The sequence below is a fragment of the Chaetomium strumarium genome (genome assembly GCF_033439665.1).
Source record: "Chaetomium strumarium strain CBS 333.67 chromosome Unknown B0T15scaffold_4, whole genome shotgun sequence".
In the NCBI taxonomy this organism is placed as follows: domain Eukaryota; kingdom Fungi; phylum Ascomycota; class Sordariomycetes; order Sordariales; family Chaetomiaceae; genus Chaetomium; species Chaetomium strumarium.
In genome coordinates, this window is record NW_026944432.1 from 3,508,927 (window position 1) to 3,527,064 (window position 18,138).

Sequence of the window (18,138 nt, forward strand, 5' to 3'; positions counted from 1 at the left end):
TCCTCTGCTGTGGGTTAATCACAAGGCGAGGCGGGCTACGCTCGACTTCTACCGTGTGCACCTACCCATCCCCCAATACCCCAGGGGCCCAGATTGAACCGAGTGCTGTAACCTGTACCTCAACCCGGAGTATGAAGTGCTCCATATCAGCTCACTGGTGCCAGTCTTCCCGAATTAAGCGGTCTCAACTATCCCACGCGAGCAAGTCCACAAATTTAATCCATTGCCCGACTTCTTGCACCATGTCAGGGCGCACGATCCCAGAGATCAATGGTTATGTGTCGTAACTGCTTCTCTATGCTATGCTCCTGTTCGGAACCTGTGTATTTAATTGCTAGACAAGCGTCTGATTATTACTTAGTACTACTCCTCGCCTTTTATCCTCCCACACCTCACTGTTCCTCCCCGCTGCTATCTATCTCACGCCACCTTTTCCCCCTCAACATGCTGCTCCGGCTGCGCCAGCTCGCCCTTGTTGAGGTCCTTGGGCAGCGTGCCCAGCGAGCGCTCGCCAAACAAGAGATCGATCTCCTCGAGCGACAGCTGCTTGGTCTCCTTGAAGAAGAAGTACACGATCGGGATGGTGACGACCAGGTCCCAGGCCACAAACAGGAAGTAGAACTTCCAGTTGAGGTCCTTGAGCGCGATGGGCGAGACCTGCGACCAGAAGGTCGAGACCAGCCAGTTGCCGATGCCCGTGGCGAAGGCGTTGCCGCGGGCGCGGATCTGCATGGGCATCACCTCGGACATGTACACCCACGAGATGGGGCCCCACGAGAGCGAGAAGATGACGGTCACGCAGAACAGGAAGAAGACGCCGCCGATGGAGAGGCCGTGCTGCGGGTTCGCCCTGTCGATCTGGCTGTTGATGGCCGCCTCGCAGACCAGCGCGATGGCAATGGCCACCGTGCCCCACAGCAGGGGGCGCCGCCGGCCGACGCGGTCGATCAGGAAGGTGATGAAGATCAGGTTGGCGAGCGGGCCCATGCAGTTGTAGATGCCCGCCACCATCAGCGCGCGCTTGTCCGTGATGCCCAGCGCCTCGTACATCTGGGTCTGGTAGTAGCCGATGACGTTGATGCCGGTGAACTGGGTGAAGACCTGGACGGCCACGCCGTGCATGAGGCGTGTGCGCCACTGCGGCACCGTGAACATGATGCGCCACCCGGGCACCGTGATGGCCTTCTCGGCCGCGATGGTCGTCTTGATCTCGTGGAACTCGTGCTGGATCCACTCGTCGTTGCTGCCGTCGTAGTGCAGCTTGCGCAGCACCCGCATCGCCTCCTCCTCGCGGTCGATCTCCATCAGGTGCCGCGGCGACTCCGGGAAGAACATGATGCCGCAGACGAGCATCAGCGCCGGCAGCGCCTGGAAGGCAAGCGGAAAGCGCCACTGGAACTGGCCCAAGTCGCCTTCCGCGTGCGCCGAGCCGTACCCGACCCAGGTAGAGCTGTCGTTCTCGGTTAGCGGGACTACTAGTAGTAAGGGAGTCGGCTAGTAACATAACGAAAAAGACTTACACGATGAAACCAACCCCAATCATCTGCTGCGACAGGCCGACGATCAGACCGCGGATCTTGGGGTGGGCACACTCCGACTGGTACACGGGCACCGACATGCTCAGCAGGCCGACGGCCCAGCCGGCAATGATGCGGCCGACGAGGATCATGGCGAGGTTCTGGGCGGCGCCCTGCAGGATGGAGCCCACGAGGGCGATCAGGGCGCCGATCATGATGGTCTTCCGCCGCCCGTACCGGTCCATGGTCAGGCCGCCCATCAGCGAGCCGAAGACGGCGCCGCCCGAGAAGGTGCTGTTGATGGCGCCGATGATGGGCGTGCCCTTGTCCGTGTGGAAGAATTCGAGGAAGTTCTTGGAGGCGATCACGTCGGTCATGACGCCCGAGTCGTAGCCGAACAGGAACGAGCTGCGGCCGCACATTCTTTGTGAGCATGCATACAAACATTAACCAGATCCCCTATAGGCTACAACATACCCTGTGGCGGCAAAGGCCGCCAGGCTGATATTGAAGATTTTCCCCATGGTTGGTTGTCAGGCCTGGAGTTTAGTATAGTGCCCTAGATTCCACCACACGGTCCCAACAAGTCCCCGGAAAGAAAGTCCGCCCATCGCGGGATGCCATCGGCACACCCTGCTTATATACGTATGCCCTACCCGGAATGTGCGTCTGGCCATCACCAACCACACACCACACACGCCCGCCTACCTTGCAAGGGGAAAGCCTTTTTCGCTCCGAACCACCTCCCTGGATCACCGGTTGCAACCGAACTTGATCGAACCAGGGTTCGGACGCAACTCCCCACTCGCCTCGTGGTTGGACAGGTTTGGGGGAGACTTGGGGTAAATCCTACCACTCCACATAGTCCACACCGCACCCCGCGTTCCCAGGAGCCATCGGGGGGGGTTTTTTTCAGGCTCAATTCGGTCGGATTTGATTCGTGCGCCTCTAAAAGCCCACCACTCAGGACTCAGTACTCAGACCATCGACCGCGCTGGTCCCCACCGTGGGGAGAGAGCTCAGAGCCATGGGGGAGGACGAGGACTGCTGCAAACAGTGGTCTCATGGGACCAACAGATGCCCTCGGGAGCCTTCCGTAAAGAGGTCAACGTCCCGGGTCGGGCCGTGGTTCGACCAGACTTTTTGAAGACAGCTCGGCGGTGCCAGCGCCGGCTGGGCACAGGAAGATATTTTAGGTTCACATCATGTTCGATCTTAAGAGAGCACATCCCTCCGTATTAACACGGATAACGGTCGTACCTAATAAGCGTTGCTGAAAAGAGGGGTTTGTTTTCGAAGGTGCTTCAAGAACGGACTCCGTGCTTTGTTCCTCGGGTGTGCTTTCTCCATTGTGTGTCACCGGTAACTACAGTAGTAGCCCACATCGTGAAATGTCTCAATACCCAGACTCAACTAGGCTGATCCATGTTTTTCGTCGTTGTCTCGTCCTCTTCACCGCGACAAAAGACACCGAGCTTCGACGAAGTTCCTCTCTCTCTCTGTCTGGGCAAACCCGGAAGTTCGGGCCGATCCAGAACCTTTGTACGACAGAAGACTGGCCGTGGAGATGTGGACTGACTGCAGGCGAGGGTAGGCGGCAGGCAACACGCTGATTGGGTCCTCTCTTGGTCAAAACAAGAGGCTCATGTGACAAGGGTCGCGATCCTTCCAAGAGCCGAGGACCTCAACTCTGGGCGGACAAAGCAGGTTTGAATGCGGAGTGAGAGAGAGAGAGAGAGAGAGAGAGGAAGTTTCTGCTGCAGAGGATGGGCAGGCGGGCTGAATGAGTGGAACTTGTGTTTGATGATGGCAACCAAGTTTGATTTCACGTGTTGGCTAACTGGGACCAGGCTCAGACCATGGAGAGGAATGTGTAGTACATATGATCCGTGACCCGGAAAGTCGGGAAACCGCCAGAGCCCCACATCACAGACATCCAGGACAGAGTGATGCACGATTCATGATGCATGTGATCGCTACTACCCTGCCTCTACACTACGCACTTACAACAGTAACAACAGAATCGCCCTTCAAGGCCTCCTTCCCCGTGATCTCTCCGTTCTTCACCTCCAGCGTGCCCACCGTCTTGCCGTCGCTATCAACCAGCACAGCCCTAGCGCCCTCTCCGGCGAAGTAGCTCCTCACCTCCACATCGCTCGTATAGTCGTACACCGTCCGCTTCTCGCCCTCCCTGCCCAGCACCAGCAGCGTGTTGGGGCGGACGTAGAGCGGGAGCGTGCCGAAGCCATGCACCTCGGTAAACCAGCCGGGCCCGCTCCTGACCTCGCCCGTAAAGAAGCTGGTCCATTGGCCCGCCGGCAGGTAGAACTGCACCGTGCCGTCCTCCTCAAACACCGGCGCCACGAGCACGCTGTCGCCCAGCATGAACTGGCGGTCCAGCGTCCAGGCGGTCGGGTCGTCGGGGAACTCGATGCACATGGCGCGCAGGCTGAGCGGCAGGCCGTTCTGGACGCAGTGCTGCGCCTGCGAGAAGAGGTAGGGCATGAGGCGCGCCTTGAGGTGGGTCCACGTGCGCAGCGTGGCCGAGCAGCCCTCGTCGGAGGCGTCGTCGTCGTCGACGGTCCAGGGCACGCGGTACGAGTTGGACCCGTGCAGGCGCGAGTGCGAGCACAGCAGGCCGAAGGCCACCCAGCGCTTGTAGATCCACGGCGGCGGGTGGCCCTCGAAACCGCCGATGTCGACGCTCCAGAAGGCGAAGCCGCTCAGGCCGAGCGACAGCCCGCCGCGCAGCGACTCGGCCATGGCCTCGGGCGTCGACTCGCAGTCGCCGCCCCAGGTGAGCGGGAAGCGCTGCGTGCCCGCCGTGGCCGTGCGCGCGAACAGAACGGCCTCGGTGGCGCCGTAGCGCCTCTGCAGCGCCTCGTAGACCAGCTTGTTGTAGACGAAGGCGTAGTAGTTGTGCATGCGCCGGGGGTCGACCGTCGTGTCGAACCACTGCACGTCCTCCCAGGGGATGCGCTCGCCAAAGTCGGTCTTGATGCTGTCGACGCCCGTGTCGAACAGCCGCTCGAGGCAGCTGACGAACCAGGCGCACGCCTCCGGGTTGGTGAAGTCGACGATGCCCATGCCCGTCTGCCACAGGTCCCACTGGAAGATGTCGCCGTTCTTGCGCTTCAGCAGATAGCCCTTGGCCGCCGCCTCGGCGAAGACGGGCGATGCCTGGCCGAGGTAGGGGTTCGTCCAGACGCAGACCTTCTTGACGATGCCGTCGGCCTTGAGGCGCGTGATCTGGCCCTTGGGGTCCGGGAACATGTCGCGGTCGAACTCGAAGTCGCACCACTGGAACGCCTTGAGCCAGAAGCAGTCGAAGTGGAAGACCTCGACGGGGATGTCGCGCGCCTGCATGCCGGCGAGGAAGCTGTTGACCGTCTTCTCGTCGTACGACGTGGTGAAGGACGTGCTGAGCCACAGGCCGAACGACCAGGCAGGCACCGCGCCCGGCGCGCCGGTGAGGATCGAGTACTTGCGCAGGATCTCGCGCGGAGACGGGCCATAGATGAGGAACCAGCGCAGCCTCTGACCCTCGATGCTCGTCTGCAGGCGGCAGCACCGCTCGCTTCCGATCTCGAGCTCGACGCGCTCGGGCGTGTCGATGAAGACGCCATAGCCGCGCGAGCTCATCCAGAAGCTGATGTTTTTGTACGCCTGGTCCGAGGACGTGCCCCCGTCTGCGTTCCACAGGTTGACCGTCTGGCCGACCTTGTTGAAGGGGCCGAAACGCTCCCCGAGGCCGTGGATGGACTCGCCGACACCGAGGGTTGTTTGGGTGAAGATGTAGTGCTTGAAGTCGCGCATGTCGGCCAGCTGCATCGGCGTGCTCGGCGCGGGCGTGTAGGCCAGCCCGACGGACCGGTTGAGGAGAGTGGTCAGCGGCTTCTGCTTGTTGTCGGTCGGGTGGAAGGAGATGGCGAAGTCGTGCGGCTTGCCGCTCACGGTGGCCGAGAGGCTCCCGGCAGACAGCGTAGTGCCGGCCTCGTCCGTCGTGATCTTTGCATCGACATCTGGGCGGCCGGCTGGGAAGAGCTCGAAGTCAGGGCCGCGACGAACAGCGCCCTGCCAATGGGTTGTCTCAACTGAAATGACACCGTCAAAGGCGGCTTCCACGTCCTGGATACGGCAATGGACGTCAGAACGGGCTCCCTCCTAGCTGCCGGATTATTACAACATACAATGCTGAGAGTACTGAGATTCAGCGTGTCGCCGCGCGTCATAATCTTGCGCGTCGGGCACAGGAGGCTGATACCCTTGCCAGAAGCCGTTGGGGTAATGCGGTACACCTCCTCCGCATACTCGATCCGCACGCCCTCGGCAACAAGCCATTGTCCTAGACCGCTTATTATTAGGGACCTTCGTCGAGGTGGTCTGCCTAAGCAGTGTGAGAGAACATACCGTCACGAAACCTCATTGTTACTTGAGCAGTCACAGTCACACAACCTGCAGTTTCTCAACCGAGACAATTCTCTGGCAAAGGCAAGCGTTTGTCGAAGCTAGTACTGACAAAAGGAGACGGCGATAAAAGACCCCATGACCCCTCTCAAGGTCAGCGCATGCCCCGTGTCCGCCGTCATCCCACTCAACATCGCGTCTGCGTGCCGCATCCCGCAAATCCACAAAGACGTGGGGTAGAGGACGGTGCCGACTCCGAGTCTCGCGGGTTTGTAGGATTTCTTGATGGAGTTGCTGCTCCCGCCTGTTTGCATCTGCCCACGCCCTTGGCTCGGCAATCGGGCGAAAGCTGACCGAAAGCCGATTGGTGGAGTCAAACGGATCGAAAAGTAGAAAGCCACAGTGACCCACTGCGGGGATTTCTCCAAATTCTCCAAATCGAACCCACCCTCAGCCACCTCACCAACACATCAGCTTCCCAACTAAAGAATGCTTTCAACAGGTGATCGATTAGGTTCTCGCCATGCATGCTGCAGCCAAGGCTGCAAGACGCATTCTGTCGGGCCACAAGCAAGATCGCGTATGGTGTTGAGGCACTACGGCCCGGAACAGCCGCCGCTTAAACCCACCAGCCAAGCCGATGTCGTCGACTAGCAACATCGACCACCTGCCCGATCTAGAAGTATGTCAGTCCCGACGTTGCGGATCGCTTCACACGGAGAAAACCCATGCCGATGCCTTTGCCGCCAGTTCCGGCGACACGGCAGGGAGGACGATCACCATGTGCTTCAAGATTTTAGTCTCAGATATAAAGACATTGTATAACTTATCTGTATTTACTTTCCACTATGCGACCCTTTGCTCAGCCGGTATCCGGTTCAATTTCATCACCTGGGCCTCCCCAACCTCGACCGCCTTGACGTGACGACTCAAGCAGTCGATCGTGAACGGGAACCATGAGGTTCGCATCGTCCGCCCTGCTTCTTGCGGCAACGGCCCTAGCCGCCGACCAAGGTCGTCCCAGTCTCAAGAATGCCGTCTACAAGAACCCGAAGGCCTCGGTCGACGCGCGCGTGAAAGATCTGCTTTCTCGCATGACCATCGAGGAGAAAGCATCGCAGCTTGTCCAGGGCGATATCCGTAATTGGATGAACGATACGACGGGTGCCTTCAACAAGACCGGTCTGGAGTGGAGCACCGAGGATAGGGGCAGCTCGTTCTATGTTGGCGTCGCCGTTCCCAACAAATGGATTTGGGAGAACATCAAAGTCGCCCAGGACTACATCCAAAACAGCACCTATCTCGGCATCCCCGCATTTGTGCAGACAGAGGGTCTCCACGGTTTCCTGGCATGTAAGTCCATCCTGGTCCTCCATGCCGCGGCCAACTGCTGAACCGTCTCAGTCAATGCCACCATCTTCAACTCTCCGATCGCCCATGCTTGCTCATGGGATCCAGAGCTGATTGGACAGATGGCGGCTGCCATTGGCAAAGAGGCGCGTGCCATGGGCGTGAACCAAATCTTTGCCCCGGTCGTCGACCTGGCACGCGAACTTCGCCACGGCCGCGTCGAGGAGATGTATGGAGAGGACGGTTTCCTTGCTGGGGAAATGGGCCTTGCTTATGTAAAGGGCATTCAGGGGACGGGTGTGAGTGCCATGGTCAAGCACTTTGCCGCCTTCGGTGTGACCGAGCAGGGTCTCAACACGGGCCCGGCTCACGGTGGCGAGAGAGAGCTCCGGACTACCTTCCTTCCTTCGTATAAGCGGGCTATCATCGACGGAGGCGCCTTCTCCATCATGACTGCATACCACAGCTACGACGGCATTCCGGCCGTGGCCGATGCCCACCTGCTGACCGACATCCTCCGGGACGAGTGGAAGTACAAGTACTACACCATGACCGACGCCGGCGCCTCCGACCGGCTCTGCAAGGACTTCAGGATGTGCGCGGCGGACCCCATCGACAAGACGGCCATCGTCCAGTACATCCTCCCCGCGGGTGGCGATTCCGAGATGGGCGGCGGCTCTTACTCGTTCGAGAAGATCCCGGAGCTGGTGGCGAGCGGCAAGCTCGACAAGAAAATCGTCGACACGGCTGTCTCGCGCGTCCTCAGGGCCAAGTTTGAGCTGGGCCTCTTCGAGAACCCCTTCCCCGGCGTCCCCTCGAGCGAGTGGAACAAGTCGATCCATACGGCCGAGCATATCGCGCTAGCCAAGAAGATCGATGAGGAATCCATCGTGCTGCTCGAGAACCACAACAACGTCCTTCCCCTGCGCAAGGACGCTTCCGTCGCCGTCATCGGCCCGATGGCGCACGGCTTCATGAACTACGGCGACTACGTTATCGCTAACGCCTCCACCTACGGCGTCACCCCGCTCGACGGCATCAGAGCGGCGAGCACGGGCAAGGTCACCTACGCCAAAGGCTGCGAGCGCTGGTCCAGTTCCGAAGACGGCTTCGCCGAGGCCATCGCAGCCGCCGAAGCCGCCGACGTCGCCGTCGTCGTAGTCGGCACCTGGAGCCGCGACCAGAACGAGCTATGGGCAGGCCTCAACGCCACAACCGGCGAGCACGTCGACGTCAACAGCCTCCACCTAGTCGGCGCCCAGGAGCCCCTGGTGCGCGCCATCGTCGCCACGGGCAAACCGACCGTCGTGATCTTCTCGTCGGGCAAGCCGATCACCGCGCCGTGGATCTCGGAAAACGCGGCGGCGCTCGTCCAGCAGTTCTACCCCTCCGAGCAGGGCGGCGCCGCCCTGGCATCCGTGCTCTTCGGCGACGTCAACCCCAGCGGCCGGCTCTCGGTCAGCTTCCCGCGCAGCGTGGGCGACCTGCCCGTCTACTACGACCACTGGAACTCGGGCCGGCCCGCCAGCCCGGACGCCGGCGCGGCCTACGAGAACGGCACGCTCGTCTTCGGCCACCAGTACGTGCTCGGCGACCCGCGTCCGCTGTACGAGTTTGGCTACGGCCTGAGCTACTCCTCGTTTGAGTACAGCGATGTCCAGGTGGACAAGAGCACCGTGACCGCCAAGGATACCGTCACGGTGAGCGTGACGGTGAAGAACACGTCGCAGAGGGACGGGAAGGAGGTGGTCCAGCTGTACATCAAGGACGTGATCGCCAGTGTTGTGGTGCCCAACGTCCAGCTGAAGGGGTTCCAGAAGGTGGCGCTCAAGGCGGGGGAGAGCAAGCGGGTCAGCATCAGCGTCAAGATGCAGGATCTGGGCGTCTGGAACGTGAGGATGAAGTACGTTGTCGAGCCCGGCGACTTTGTGTTCCTCGTCGGTGCGTCGAGCAACGATTTCAGGGGGAACGTCACCGTCACCCTTAAGTGATGTGTTACTACTAGTAGTATATTATAGCTTTGCTTGCGGTAATCATCAATCTAATGTGTAACTGAAAGGACTACGTCGTAGCATACCCACTTACAAGTGCTTTACACTTCTTTCCCTGGGGAGACTTGGACCTACCGCAGGACGGAGCACTGTCACACCACAACACTTAAGATAAACTACCTAAGCTTTCCGTTGGCCAACCCAAGTCGCCCAGTGTTGACGCCGGCATGTAAAAAGACTCCTTAGCCAGTTTTCATCCCAAGTAGCAGCGTGTTTTGATAACTCGACAGAGCACACAATAAATGTGAATAGCCCAAAGTGTTATTGCTTCCTTCGGCATCCGTAATCTGTGCAAGAGGCCTACCCTCAAACGGGACACCGCGACCAATGCAGCGAGTCCTGCCACCACACGCAATCTCTTGTGCACTTCCGGTTGTGCGGGAGCCAGGTAATCTGGGCTATCAAGACCATCCAGCGGCGTTGGGATTCCTTTGCATGGTCAACCCCGCAAGTGATTCTTACTGGTCTCAACTCTCAATGCGCGGTCTAACGTTTGGCCAAAAGACGACAACCTAGTGCATGAATACTACTAGTACTTATCAAGATGGACGATGGAAAGGATCGGAGGGTTGTACTTAAGATATCTGCTGGTACTTACAGCTTGATTACTAGTACCTGTCTTCCAGGGGGCGACACATGGTGCAAACGCGGATGTTGATCCAGCACGTAGCCGCGAGTGTCGTTGAGCCGCTTCTGAGAGCCAGATGATATCAGACATACGTACTTCTGCTACAGGGTAGATCGTCTTGAGCTTAAAGAGGGCCACACCCAGAGGACGAGAGGCCAGTTGACCAGATCAATGGCGATAGCAATAGGAAAACAATGCATTCTTCATCTAACAAAAACAACAGACCTACTAGCATAGTGCTGGTACGTGTCCGTGTGCCGGCGTAGTATGTACCGTACGTTAGCCTCGTCTCAGCCAATCGGATTTGACATCAAAGTCTCCGGGCCTTCTTCAGGCACACTCTCGATATTATAAGCTGCCTATCTTCTCCCTCTTGCTGAAATCAGGGGCAGAGACCACAAGCTAGGTACTGGAGGTACCGGTACAGCAGGAACAAGGGGCAGAAAGCTGGGAACCAGGCTCTCCATGTACATAAGGAACCAAGGTCCCCCGAGTCTCAGACTCCTTAAGCAAGCAATACAACCTGTGTGACCCCCTACGTTCAACACATCTCCAGATGATTCAGTAGAAGAAGCCTGCCATCAATAGGCTGTTCACTGTGTGCGACTCCAACCTGCGAGGAGCAAGTCTGGATGTACACCACTTCGGGCTTATGACACAGCCTCGACTTTTCACATCAGCTCGGCAACGTCGCAGTGCGGTTAGGCAATCTAGGCGCGTTTAGACCACTCACTCTTGGCCATCTGGTCATGGCTGTGATCCCCATCAGATCCGACATCCTCAGTGGCCCTGACCGGCCGAGCTCAGATGTTCCGGCCAGGAAGTTGATATCGGGTGATCCCGGAACTCACTAGTACCATGGCATGGCCCTGTCATCTGCTGGGCAGATGCTCACAAGACGGAACGACAATGATACCGTGCAGTATTACTAATACAATGTCTGGTGCAGGTGTTATAGAGGTGCATGGGATGGGATGACAGAGAACGATGGCAAGCAAAAGAAGGTCGAACTCAAGCAATTACCCGTCTGCAAGTCAGCGGCGCGCTTTGCTTACTCACATGATGACCTACATATACCATCCCACTCGCACTCCCACTCTCACTCTCACTGGCAGATGAGGTTCGGATTTAATCTGCTTGCTGTGCCGCCCTGCTACTTCCCGAGGGCCCGATGACCACAGCTTCCATACATGGGTAGGTAAAGTAGATACTGTTGCAGTCCAATAAACAGCAAGCCATTAAGGATGACGGACATCTGAACCTTGCATGCCTTTGTGTTCGTGATTCAGGACGGCGTTGAAACAGCCCGCCAAGCCGCTCGCCGTCAACCGGAGTCACATTCCCCGATCTGAAGTCCAGCGGCCGCCGCTTGGGATGATGTGCTCACCAGGGGCCACTGCTCCCCCAGATCTAAGTACATGTATTAGACAATACAATGAAAGACGTCACATGCTCAAGCGCCAGACCGCTCTGCTCATCCTACCTTCGAGCCAGAACGGCCAGACGGGGACGGAAGGGGCTGTGTCGGAATCAACAACCGACTTTTCGTCTCCGCCACTCCCTTTGACCGACGCCCGCTACTCCATACCTTCCATACATACATACAGGCGGCCTCCCTTCCCACAGTCCAGCTTCAGCAATACAACCTCAACCACACACACACAGACACACACAACCTCCCGTCACCAACCTGGAACACGTCATGTAACCACTTGTTGCATCATCCCCACGAAAGAATTTGTACACTTCAATCTCCCGTCGTCCCACACAAAGACCAGCCTAACGTCCTGCATCGGCAGAAGCAAACGCCCGCCTTGCCCCATGGGGCCTTAGCGCTTACCCAGCAACATGTACATATATGATCGGATGTGCTGTCACCACACACATACGCACATACACGGCAGGCAGGGCAAAGCACCCGGGTCGTCCCGATTGATTGACTGGGAGGGGGCATGCAGTACAGTCAGCCCCGATTTGGTTCCAATGGGCCATGCTGCAGCTTCGGAGGTAGGTACTATGTATATGCGGTCACGGTTTCCGTCGGCGGGTGATCGGACCTTGGAAGGGCAGGCGGGAATGGGCGGGCGATACGCTGCGCAATGTGCCTTTGTATAGCAGGAGGCTTAGGATGGAAACCGACCAGCTTGGGCACGCGAAACCCTAGTGAAAGCTGACCAAGCGGGTGGGGAGTAGAATATATCGTTTGCTGAGATGGCTGCTGACATTCAGATGATGATCAAGTCAGAAAGTGGTTAGGCAAGGGGAGGAAGCAGATGTTACAACAGGAGAAGATGCCGAAAAGCGTATTGCGCAATCTGTCATCGTATCCCCGCGGACGTCTCAGCGAGTTGTACTGTACATACACACACTTCCGCGAATTCGTTGTCATCATCAGCATCAGTGCATGTAACAAGTGTCCTGCTTACAACGCTATGGAAGGAACCTAAACAGGAAACCCTTCCAAGCCGTGGAAACTCTCTCAGACGCTGTCGTTTAGGCAGTGTTACAGAGGTAAACAACCGTCTCAGGGTTAATTGGTTCGACCTGGGGGGAACAGTACCCGAAGGCGACGACCCCGCAGACATCTCGCTGTGGCTCGACGGACATGTCTTGCGGCTGCCCCTTGAGTCAGTAGAAGATAACAGTTCGAGTGAACAGCGCGTGGTCCACCAGAGAAGTGCAGGGCTCAACGCAGCACCTCAAAATCAGCGCTTACCTTGCAATCCTGATGGGTAGAGCTTTGATGCCGAAGCTTTGATGACACAATGCCCTCAAGGCCAAAGGCGGTAGCTGCTGGCGGAGCCACCCGCTACGTCACCGATTCTTTACGCCGCCCTGCCTTTTCTGCGTCACAGGTTTTCCTTGGATCTCGCAACGGAGCCCGGCGGCATGCGGATGCCGAGAGCCGCCATCCGGTCGGCAATGGCTCCAGCACCACCACCGCCCGGCCTCCGCCCGGCGACAACCACCCTATCCACCTTGCTGCTCTGCAGTGAGAACGCAGGCGCGACCCACTCGCCGCAGCTGCACTTGAAGCCCTGCCACGCATAGCGGCCTATCGACGCAGCGCACTTGGCGTTTGGGCAAATCAGGCGGCCGTCGAGCGCACCTTCCTCCAAGATGGGGCGCATCCACGACAGCGCCTCCACGAAGAAATGCGGACAATTCTTGTTCTTGTCGTTGTCGTTCCCCCCTTGGTGCGGGACAATAAACGGCCCCGTAGCCAGCACGCGCCGGCATTTCTTGCACCTCAGCTCCGTCCCGCTCCTTTCCCCCTTCCTCCCCGCATCACCACCACCATCACCACCCTCCTCATCTTCTTTGGCTGCTTCCTCATCCTCAAAACGGATCCAGTCCGGCGCCCTCCCGATGCGCGCGGCGTCCTCCACCTCTCGCTTGTACACCCACCGCTGGTAGGCCGGGTGGCGCTCGACGGCGTCGTCGCTGTCGGCGGGGCAGCCCATGTCGCACCACAGCTCGAGCTGGCGCATGAAGCCATCGTTGGGCTCGGCCACGGGGCGGGTCTGCCGCACCCATGCCAGCGCCTGCGCCACGGCGTGCTGCGCGGTGGTGGTGGTAGTGGTGGTGGCGGTCGAGGAGGAGGAGGAGGAGGAGGAGGAGGAGCGGCCGAAGCGGTGCGGGTGTTTCCACAGCAGGTAGGCGATCACCGCCGTCACGGAGCGGGACTTGCCCATGGCGCAGTGTACGAGCACGGCACCGGGCTGCCGAGCTTGTGGGGAGGAGGAGGAGGAGGTTGTTGCTGGGGATGGCGGTTGAGCGCTGTTGTCACTGCTGCTGCTGCTGCTGCTGCTGCTGCTGGGGTCCGATTCCTTGGGCGCAGCAGCGGTGCCGCGCAGCCCGCGGTCGATGAAGCGCACCATCTTGGGCAGGTGCACGAGGATGTCGGAGTCTTCCATGTCGTCGATGTCGATGCTGAGGTGCTGGACATGGCGATAGGCGTTGTCCTCGCGGGCCAGCGAGAACTTGATGACGGACAAAATGTGGGAGATGTTGTGGTCGAGCACGAACTGGGCGCGGTTGACGCCGAAGATGCTACAGGGCGCGTCAGAGATTCGGTAGTGCGGCTACCCCTGACGACGCACTCACCCGCCGACATAGAGTTCATCGGCCCCGTTGATTCTATTCAGGGCCATATCGGTAGATTTCGGTCGGTGATTTGCTTGTGCCGGTGTCGAGTCGTGGTCTGCAGCGGCCGAGGGGTGTAATTTTCGGGGCTTGTGTTGCCATGGTGGGGCAGCCCTCGGTGACTCTTGCCAGGGGTAACACTAAATGTGGGACGGTATTGTATTCGGATGTCAATACATCAAATACAGTAAGCTGTACGTACATTACATCGTACCTCAATACACACCTTAACGAGCAGGTAACGTTATCTTTGCAGGTAAGAAAGGTTATTATCCCATTCCAACAGGCACCTTACAGCAAGGCAGGATAGCAACGACGACAGGATAACCTAATATACGGACAGGCCTTCACAATTCGACGAAGCCCCGAAGGGGCTATGGAGTTAGAAATTTGTACAAACTAACCACTGCCTACTTTTGTATCATCGTTCCGAGAACCTTCATGCTCATGGGCATGGGAGCGGCCTCCATCGGTGGCGTCCTCCGACCCCCGACTCCCCCGAGCGCCGCCATGAAATTTCCTCCTACTTATGCCATGACGTTTAGCCTTACAAATCAGGGCACTTCGCCCATGTTGCCTGGATGAACCAACGAAAGATGCAAAGAACCCACATTCAAGCCGCCGACACAACCCGGTCTTTTGCTCTCAATATTAAAAAACCCTATTTTGAACCTTGACGCCTCATGACATGCCCGGGTCATAACTTCGTTTCAGAGCGGCAAACCTTCCCGCCGTGATGTATGTACAAACTTTTTAGAGCTGTCCCTGCCAATGGTTGGCTGACGAGGCTAAAAGCAAGCCGTCAGCCGGTGACCGAGACCGTGGCACAAAACCGCAAGAGGATCCAACACTGCCAACAATGGTGTTGTGCAGAGAGATCTCGGTCATATCAGTGATCGGTCGCTACATCCCCCCCCTTCCCCCTCCCCCTGCCTCCCCTGCCTCCTCCCCTCTGATACAGCCCGAAGGCAATCACCGTTGAGGGTGAAAGTTTGAGTTGCCCTTGTCCTTGTGTAAGGTAGACCGTGGTTAGAGACCGAGGGAATAGCCGGTGTATGGCGACTCCGATAGGAAGGGTTGGTCTTGTTGTTGTTGCATTGCATGAACGAACCCCCAGGGCCGAGGCTGCCAACGCCCATTCCTGCTGCAATCTGCGAAGGATCGTAGCCCCTGGCTTTCCCTGGCCAGCCAAGGTAGCATCCCACCTTGCCATCCCTCGGCCATCCCCGTAACGGTCACTGCATCGGCCGAAACCGAATCCTTGTCCCGCCCCACCCCTGCCCAGAATCGGGAAGTTTGGTGTGAAGCAGCCCAAGAAACGCTTTTCGGTTTGTTGTTGTTGTATTGTGTTGTGGGGCGCTGCAGCCTCTTCGCGATCTCCCTCCCTCCCTCCCTTGGAGTCGGGCCGGACGAAAACCCAGACAGAAAATGTTCCCGTTTCTGTTGACCGAGCCAGATAGGACATGGGGTTCTGGGTTTTCTGACTGACTGACTCGTCGGGGGGCATGGGACGGACGAAGTGTGGGGATCGGGATATTTGTTGTGGAGACGGGTCAAGATTTCCCATGTTTTGGTCTGCCCCTGAATTGCGGGAATGAGTCCAGCCCTACACTGGCGTCCAGTAGAGGTCGGTGTCTTGCAGGATCTGGATCCTTAGGTTGATGGCGTCTTGGGTATTCAACCGCCCCTCCGCCCTCCCCCCCCGAATCCACGTTCCACCAACACCAGAAGCGGAGGAGCCGCGTCATCTCGTCGCAGCTGATGATGTGGGGGGCTCTTCCTCAACCATGCAGGCATTCTCCAGCATGTTGGTCCATTTCCCGCTGGTGCCGGCATGGCTGTGCTTGAGGTGCTGGCGGAAGTGGTCGGCGCGGTAGAACTTCTTGGCCGAGTTGCACTCGCGGAACTTGTGCTGATCCTGCAGGTGCCGGACGCGCTCCTCCCAGTCCTGGTCGCTCACGCAGGCCGCGCCCGCGTCCTGGCACCCGGTCCGGGGGAACTCCTCGCCGCAGTAACCGCACACGTCCGCCTCGCCGGGTCGGATCGCGCTGTCGTGGAAGGCGCTCTCGTAGCTCCGCAGCGCCGAGCAGGACCAGCTGTGCCGGCGGACGTGCAGCGAGTTCTGGTGCCGCTCGGCCTCGTTCTTGTTCTTGAAGCGGTTGCCGCAGAACGTGCACTCGTACTGCTTCTCGGACTCGTGTGCTCTGCACGGCGGTGGCAAAAAAAATGGAAAAAACCAGTTAGACAGGGATACCAGGGTTAAGGTGTGCGTTTTAAAGTGGAGGAATTCATGAGTACTAGTGGTAATCCGTACCTGAGCTCTTCTTCCGTCTCGAATTTCTTGGGCTTCTTGGGACAGCATTCGCACATGTAAGGCCCCTTGAGTTTAGACGCCAGGCTGCCGTGGCTCTTGGAGATTTCGGCGCGCTTCCGGGGCGAGACCACCGTGCGCGTAACCTGTGCTGGAAGCATCTGCTCACTTGGTGTCAACTGATGCGGTGACGGGGCTATACCGGCGGTGCTACGCCCCAGCGACGCGCGGGGCGAGGTCGTCGCTATGCTGGACGGCGGGGCATAAGGGCTGCTCGAACTCAGCGCATCCGTCGGCGACAGGCCGCCGGGCGACAGACCGTTGGGCGAGCGGCGTCCAAAGGAACCGATACTTGTCATGCTGCTGGCCGTAAGATTGCTGGCGAAGCTACCACTCCGGCTCACCGCAGAGGACACGCTCGACACCGAGTTTTGCGGTATCACGAGCAACCTCGGTGCGGGCGAGCCCCGGCCCATGAGACCGTGGTCTCGCCTCCGCGGCATCTCGTTGGCGAGGGCCGCATCATCGCTGGGCGGCGACGATGCCCGGCGTTTCTGGCCGGGCTGGTAGCAGTCTCTTTCCCGCAACTCTCTTTCTCGTTCTCGCTCTCGTTCTCGTTCTCGCTCTCTTTCTCGTTCTCTTTCGCGCTCCCGATCTCTCTCTCTCTCTCTCTCTGTCCCGGTCCCGGTCCCAGTCTCTTTCCCGCCACTGATCTTCGATGGCAAGGCTGCGCATACGCGTGGTCTCGTCCATGGGGAAGTCCACCTCTTCATCGCGCACGTCATGCCCGCCGTAGGACGACGGCGTGCTGTCTTCTGGGATCGAGCCCGGCAGCATCTGCGTTCGCGGTAGGGGCGAGCGTTCGAAGTCGCTGCTGTCGGCACCCAAGGATCCCCGTGCGCCGCGGCCGAAAGGCCCGTATATCGGAGACGTGGCCGAGAAGCCGCCGGCGCCGGGTGACTTTGTGAAGGACGTGTCGAGATGGAAGGGCTGTCTCGTGCGGTGCGGGAGCGAGAGCGTCGTCACTTGCGCGTGGTGCGGGCGAGGGCCTGGCAGGTCGTTGACCGACGCGCTGAGGCCCGATCGCCTACCGCACCGGTTTAGCTTGTCGAGCATTGAGCTGTCTATTGAGTCGCCATGGGGCCGTGGCCCAAAGCCTTTCAACGGGTGCTGGCCGTAGGGCGAAGGGGGAAACCCGGAGGACCTGCAACAAGAAATGCCGAAGGGGAGGGCTTGTAAGCTCAAAGACGGCCCACATCACAAGAGCAAACTCGAGCGCGCGGATTGGGGGGCGGAAACGAACCTGATGCTGTCGAGGCTGTGATAGCCATCATCAGAGAGGTCGCTCCGGAAAGACAAGTCTCGTCGGCGGAAGCTATGCCCAAACGAATCGCTCTCAGGGCTCCCATAGTCGTCCCGGCGCAGGCTCTCCTTGTACTGCAGCATCGGATCGACGGGACCGTTGATGGGCACCAGCCGGGGCGGCGGCAATGGCGGCGGCACATCGCCGCGATCTGAGCCGCGTATTGCCATGGGGTTGGAAGCCGCTGAGGGCGAGAGGTTGTCGTGGAAGGGAATGGGACGACCAGGTGGTAAGAAGGGCCTCGAGAAGGCGTCGTCGCGGCCGGCCGAGATGGACGGGAGAGGGCTGGTACTCATGTCTCTCCCTCCGTACCGGGAGGACGCCTGAATGGGGATCGCAGCCATGGCGTTGACGTTGCCCCGAGC

General features: G+C 59.0%; 5 protein-coding genes across 5 annotated transcripts; 1 reads left to right on the top strand and 4 right to left on the bottom strand.

Annotated features, from left to right (window-relative positions):
• Window positions 1-144: 144 nt before the first annotated feature.
• On the bottom strand, window positions 145-2,494 carry B0T15DRAFT_218594 (general substrate transporter). Its single transcript, XM_062862778.1, has 3 exons — window positions 1,995-2,494; window positions 1,521-1,925; window positions 145-1,450 (listed from the first exon to the last, which is right to left on the bottom strand). The coding sequence occupies exons 1-3, from the start codon at window positions 2,039-2,041 to the stop codon at window positions 421-423; spliced, it is 1,482 nt and encodes a 493-aa protein (XP_062721895.1). The 5' UTR covers window positions 2,042-2,494; the 3' UTR covers window positions 145-420.
• A 789-nt stretch (window positions 2,495-3,283) lies between these two features.
• On the bottom strand, window positions 3,284-6,264 carry B0T15DRAFT_534405 (glycosyl hydrolases family 31-domain-containing protein). The gene is made up of 3 exons (XM_062869436.1): window positions 5,928-6,264; window positions 5,708-5,862; window positions 3,284-5,645 (listed from the first exon to the last, which is right to left on the bottom strand). The coding sequence occupies exons 1-3, from the start codon at window positions 5,941-5,943 to the stop codon at window positions 3,513-3,515; spliced, it is 2,304 nt and encodes a 767-aa protein (XP_062721896.1). The 5' UTR covers window positions 5,944-6,264; the 3' UTR covers window positions 3,284-3,512.
• Window positions 6,265-6,559: 295 nt separating this feature from the next.
• B0T15DRAFT_218586 (glycoside hydrolase family 3 protein) lies at window positions 6,560-9,310 on the top strand. The gene is made up of 2 exons (XM_062862777.1): window positions 6,560-7,277; window positions 7,329-9,310. Exons 1-2 carry the CDS (start codon window positions 6,881-6,883, stop codon window positions 9,263-9,265), a joined length of 2,334 nt encoding a protein of 777 aa, XP_062721897.1. The 5' UTR covers window positions 6,560-6,880; the 3' UTR covers window positions 9,266-9,310.
• Window positions 9,311-12,670: 3,360 nt separating this feature from the next.
• Window positions 12,671-14,332, bottom strand: B0T15DRAFT_218655 (protein-tyrosine phosphatase-like protein). Its single transcript, XM_062862779.1, has 2 exons — window positions 14,061-14,332; window positions 12,671-14,006 (listed from the first exon to the last, which is right to left on the bottom strand). The coding sequence occupies exons 1-2, from the start codon at window positions 14,105-14,107 to the stop codon at window positions 12,803-12,805; spliced, it is 1,251 nt and encodes a 416-aa protein (XP_062721898.1). The 5' UTR covers window positions 14,108-14,332; the 3' UTR covers window positions 12,671-12,802.
• A 1,511-nt stretch (window positions 14,333-15,843) lies between these two features.
• Window positions 15,844-17,943, bottom strand: B0T15DRAFT_396585 (uncharacterized protein; the record flags this gene model as incomplete). Its single annotated transcript, XM_062864846.1, has 4 exons — window positions 15,844-16,303; window positions 16,414-17,037; window positions 17,120-17,614; window positions 17,714-17,943. 4 exons carry the CDS (start codon window positions 17,941-17,943, stop codon window positions 15,844-15,846), a joined length of 1,809 nt encoding a protein of 602 aa, XP_062721899.1.
• Window positions 17,944-18,138: the final 195 nt, after the last annotated feature.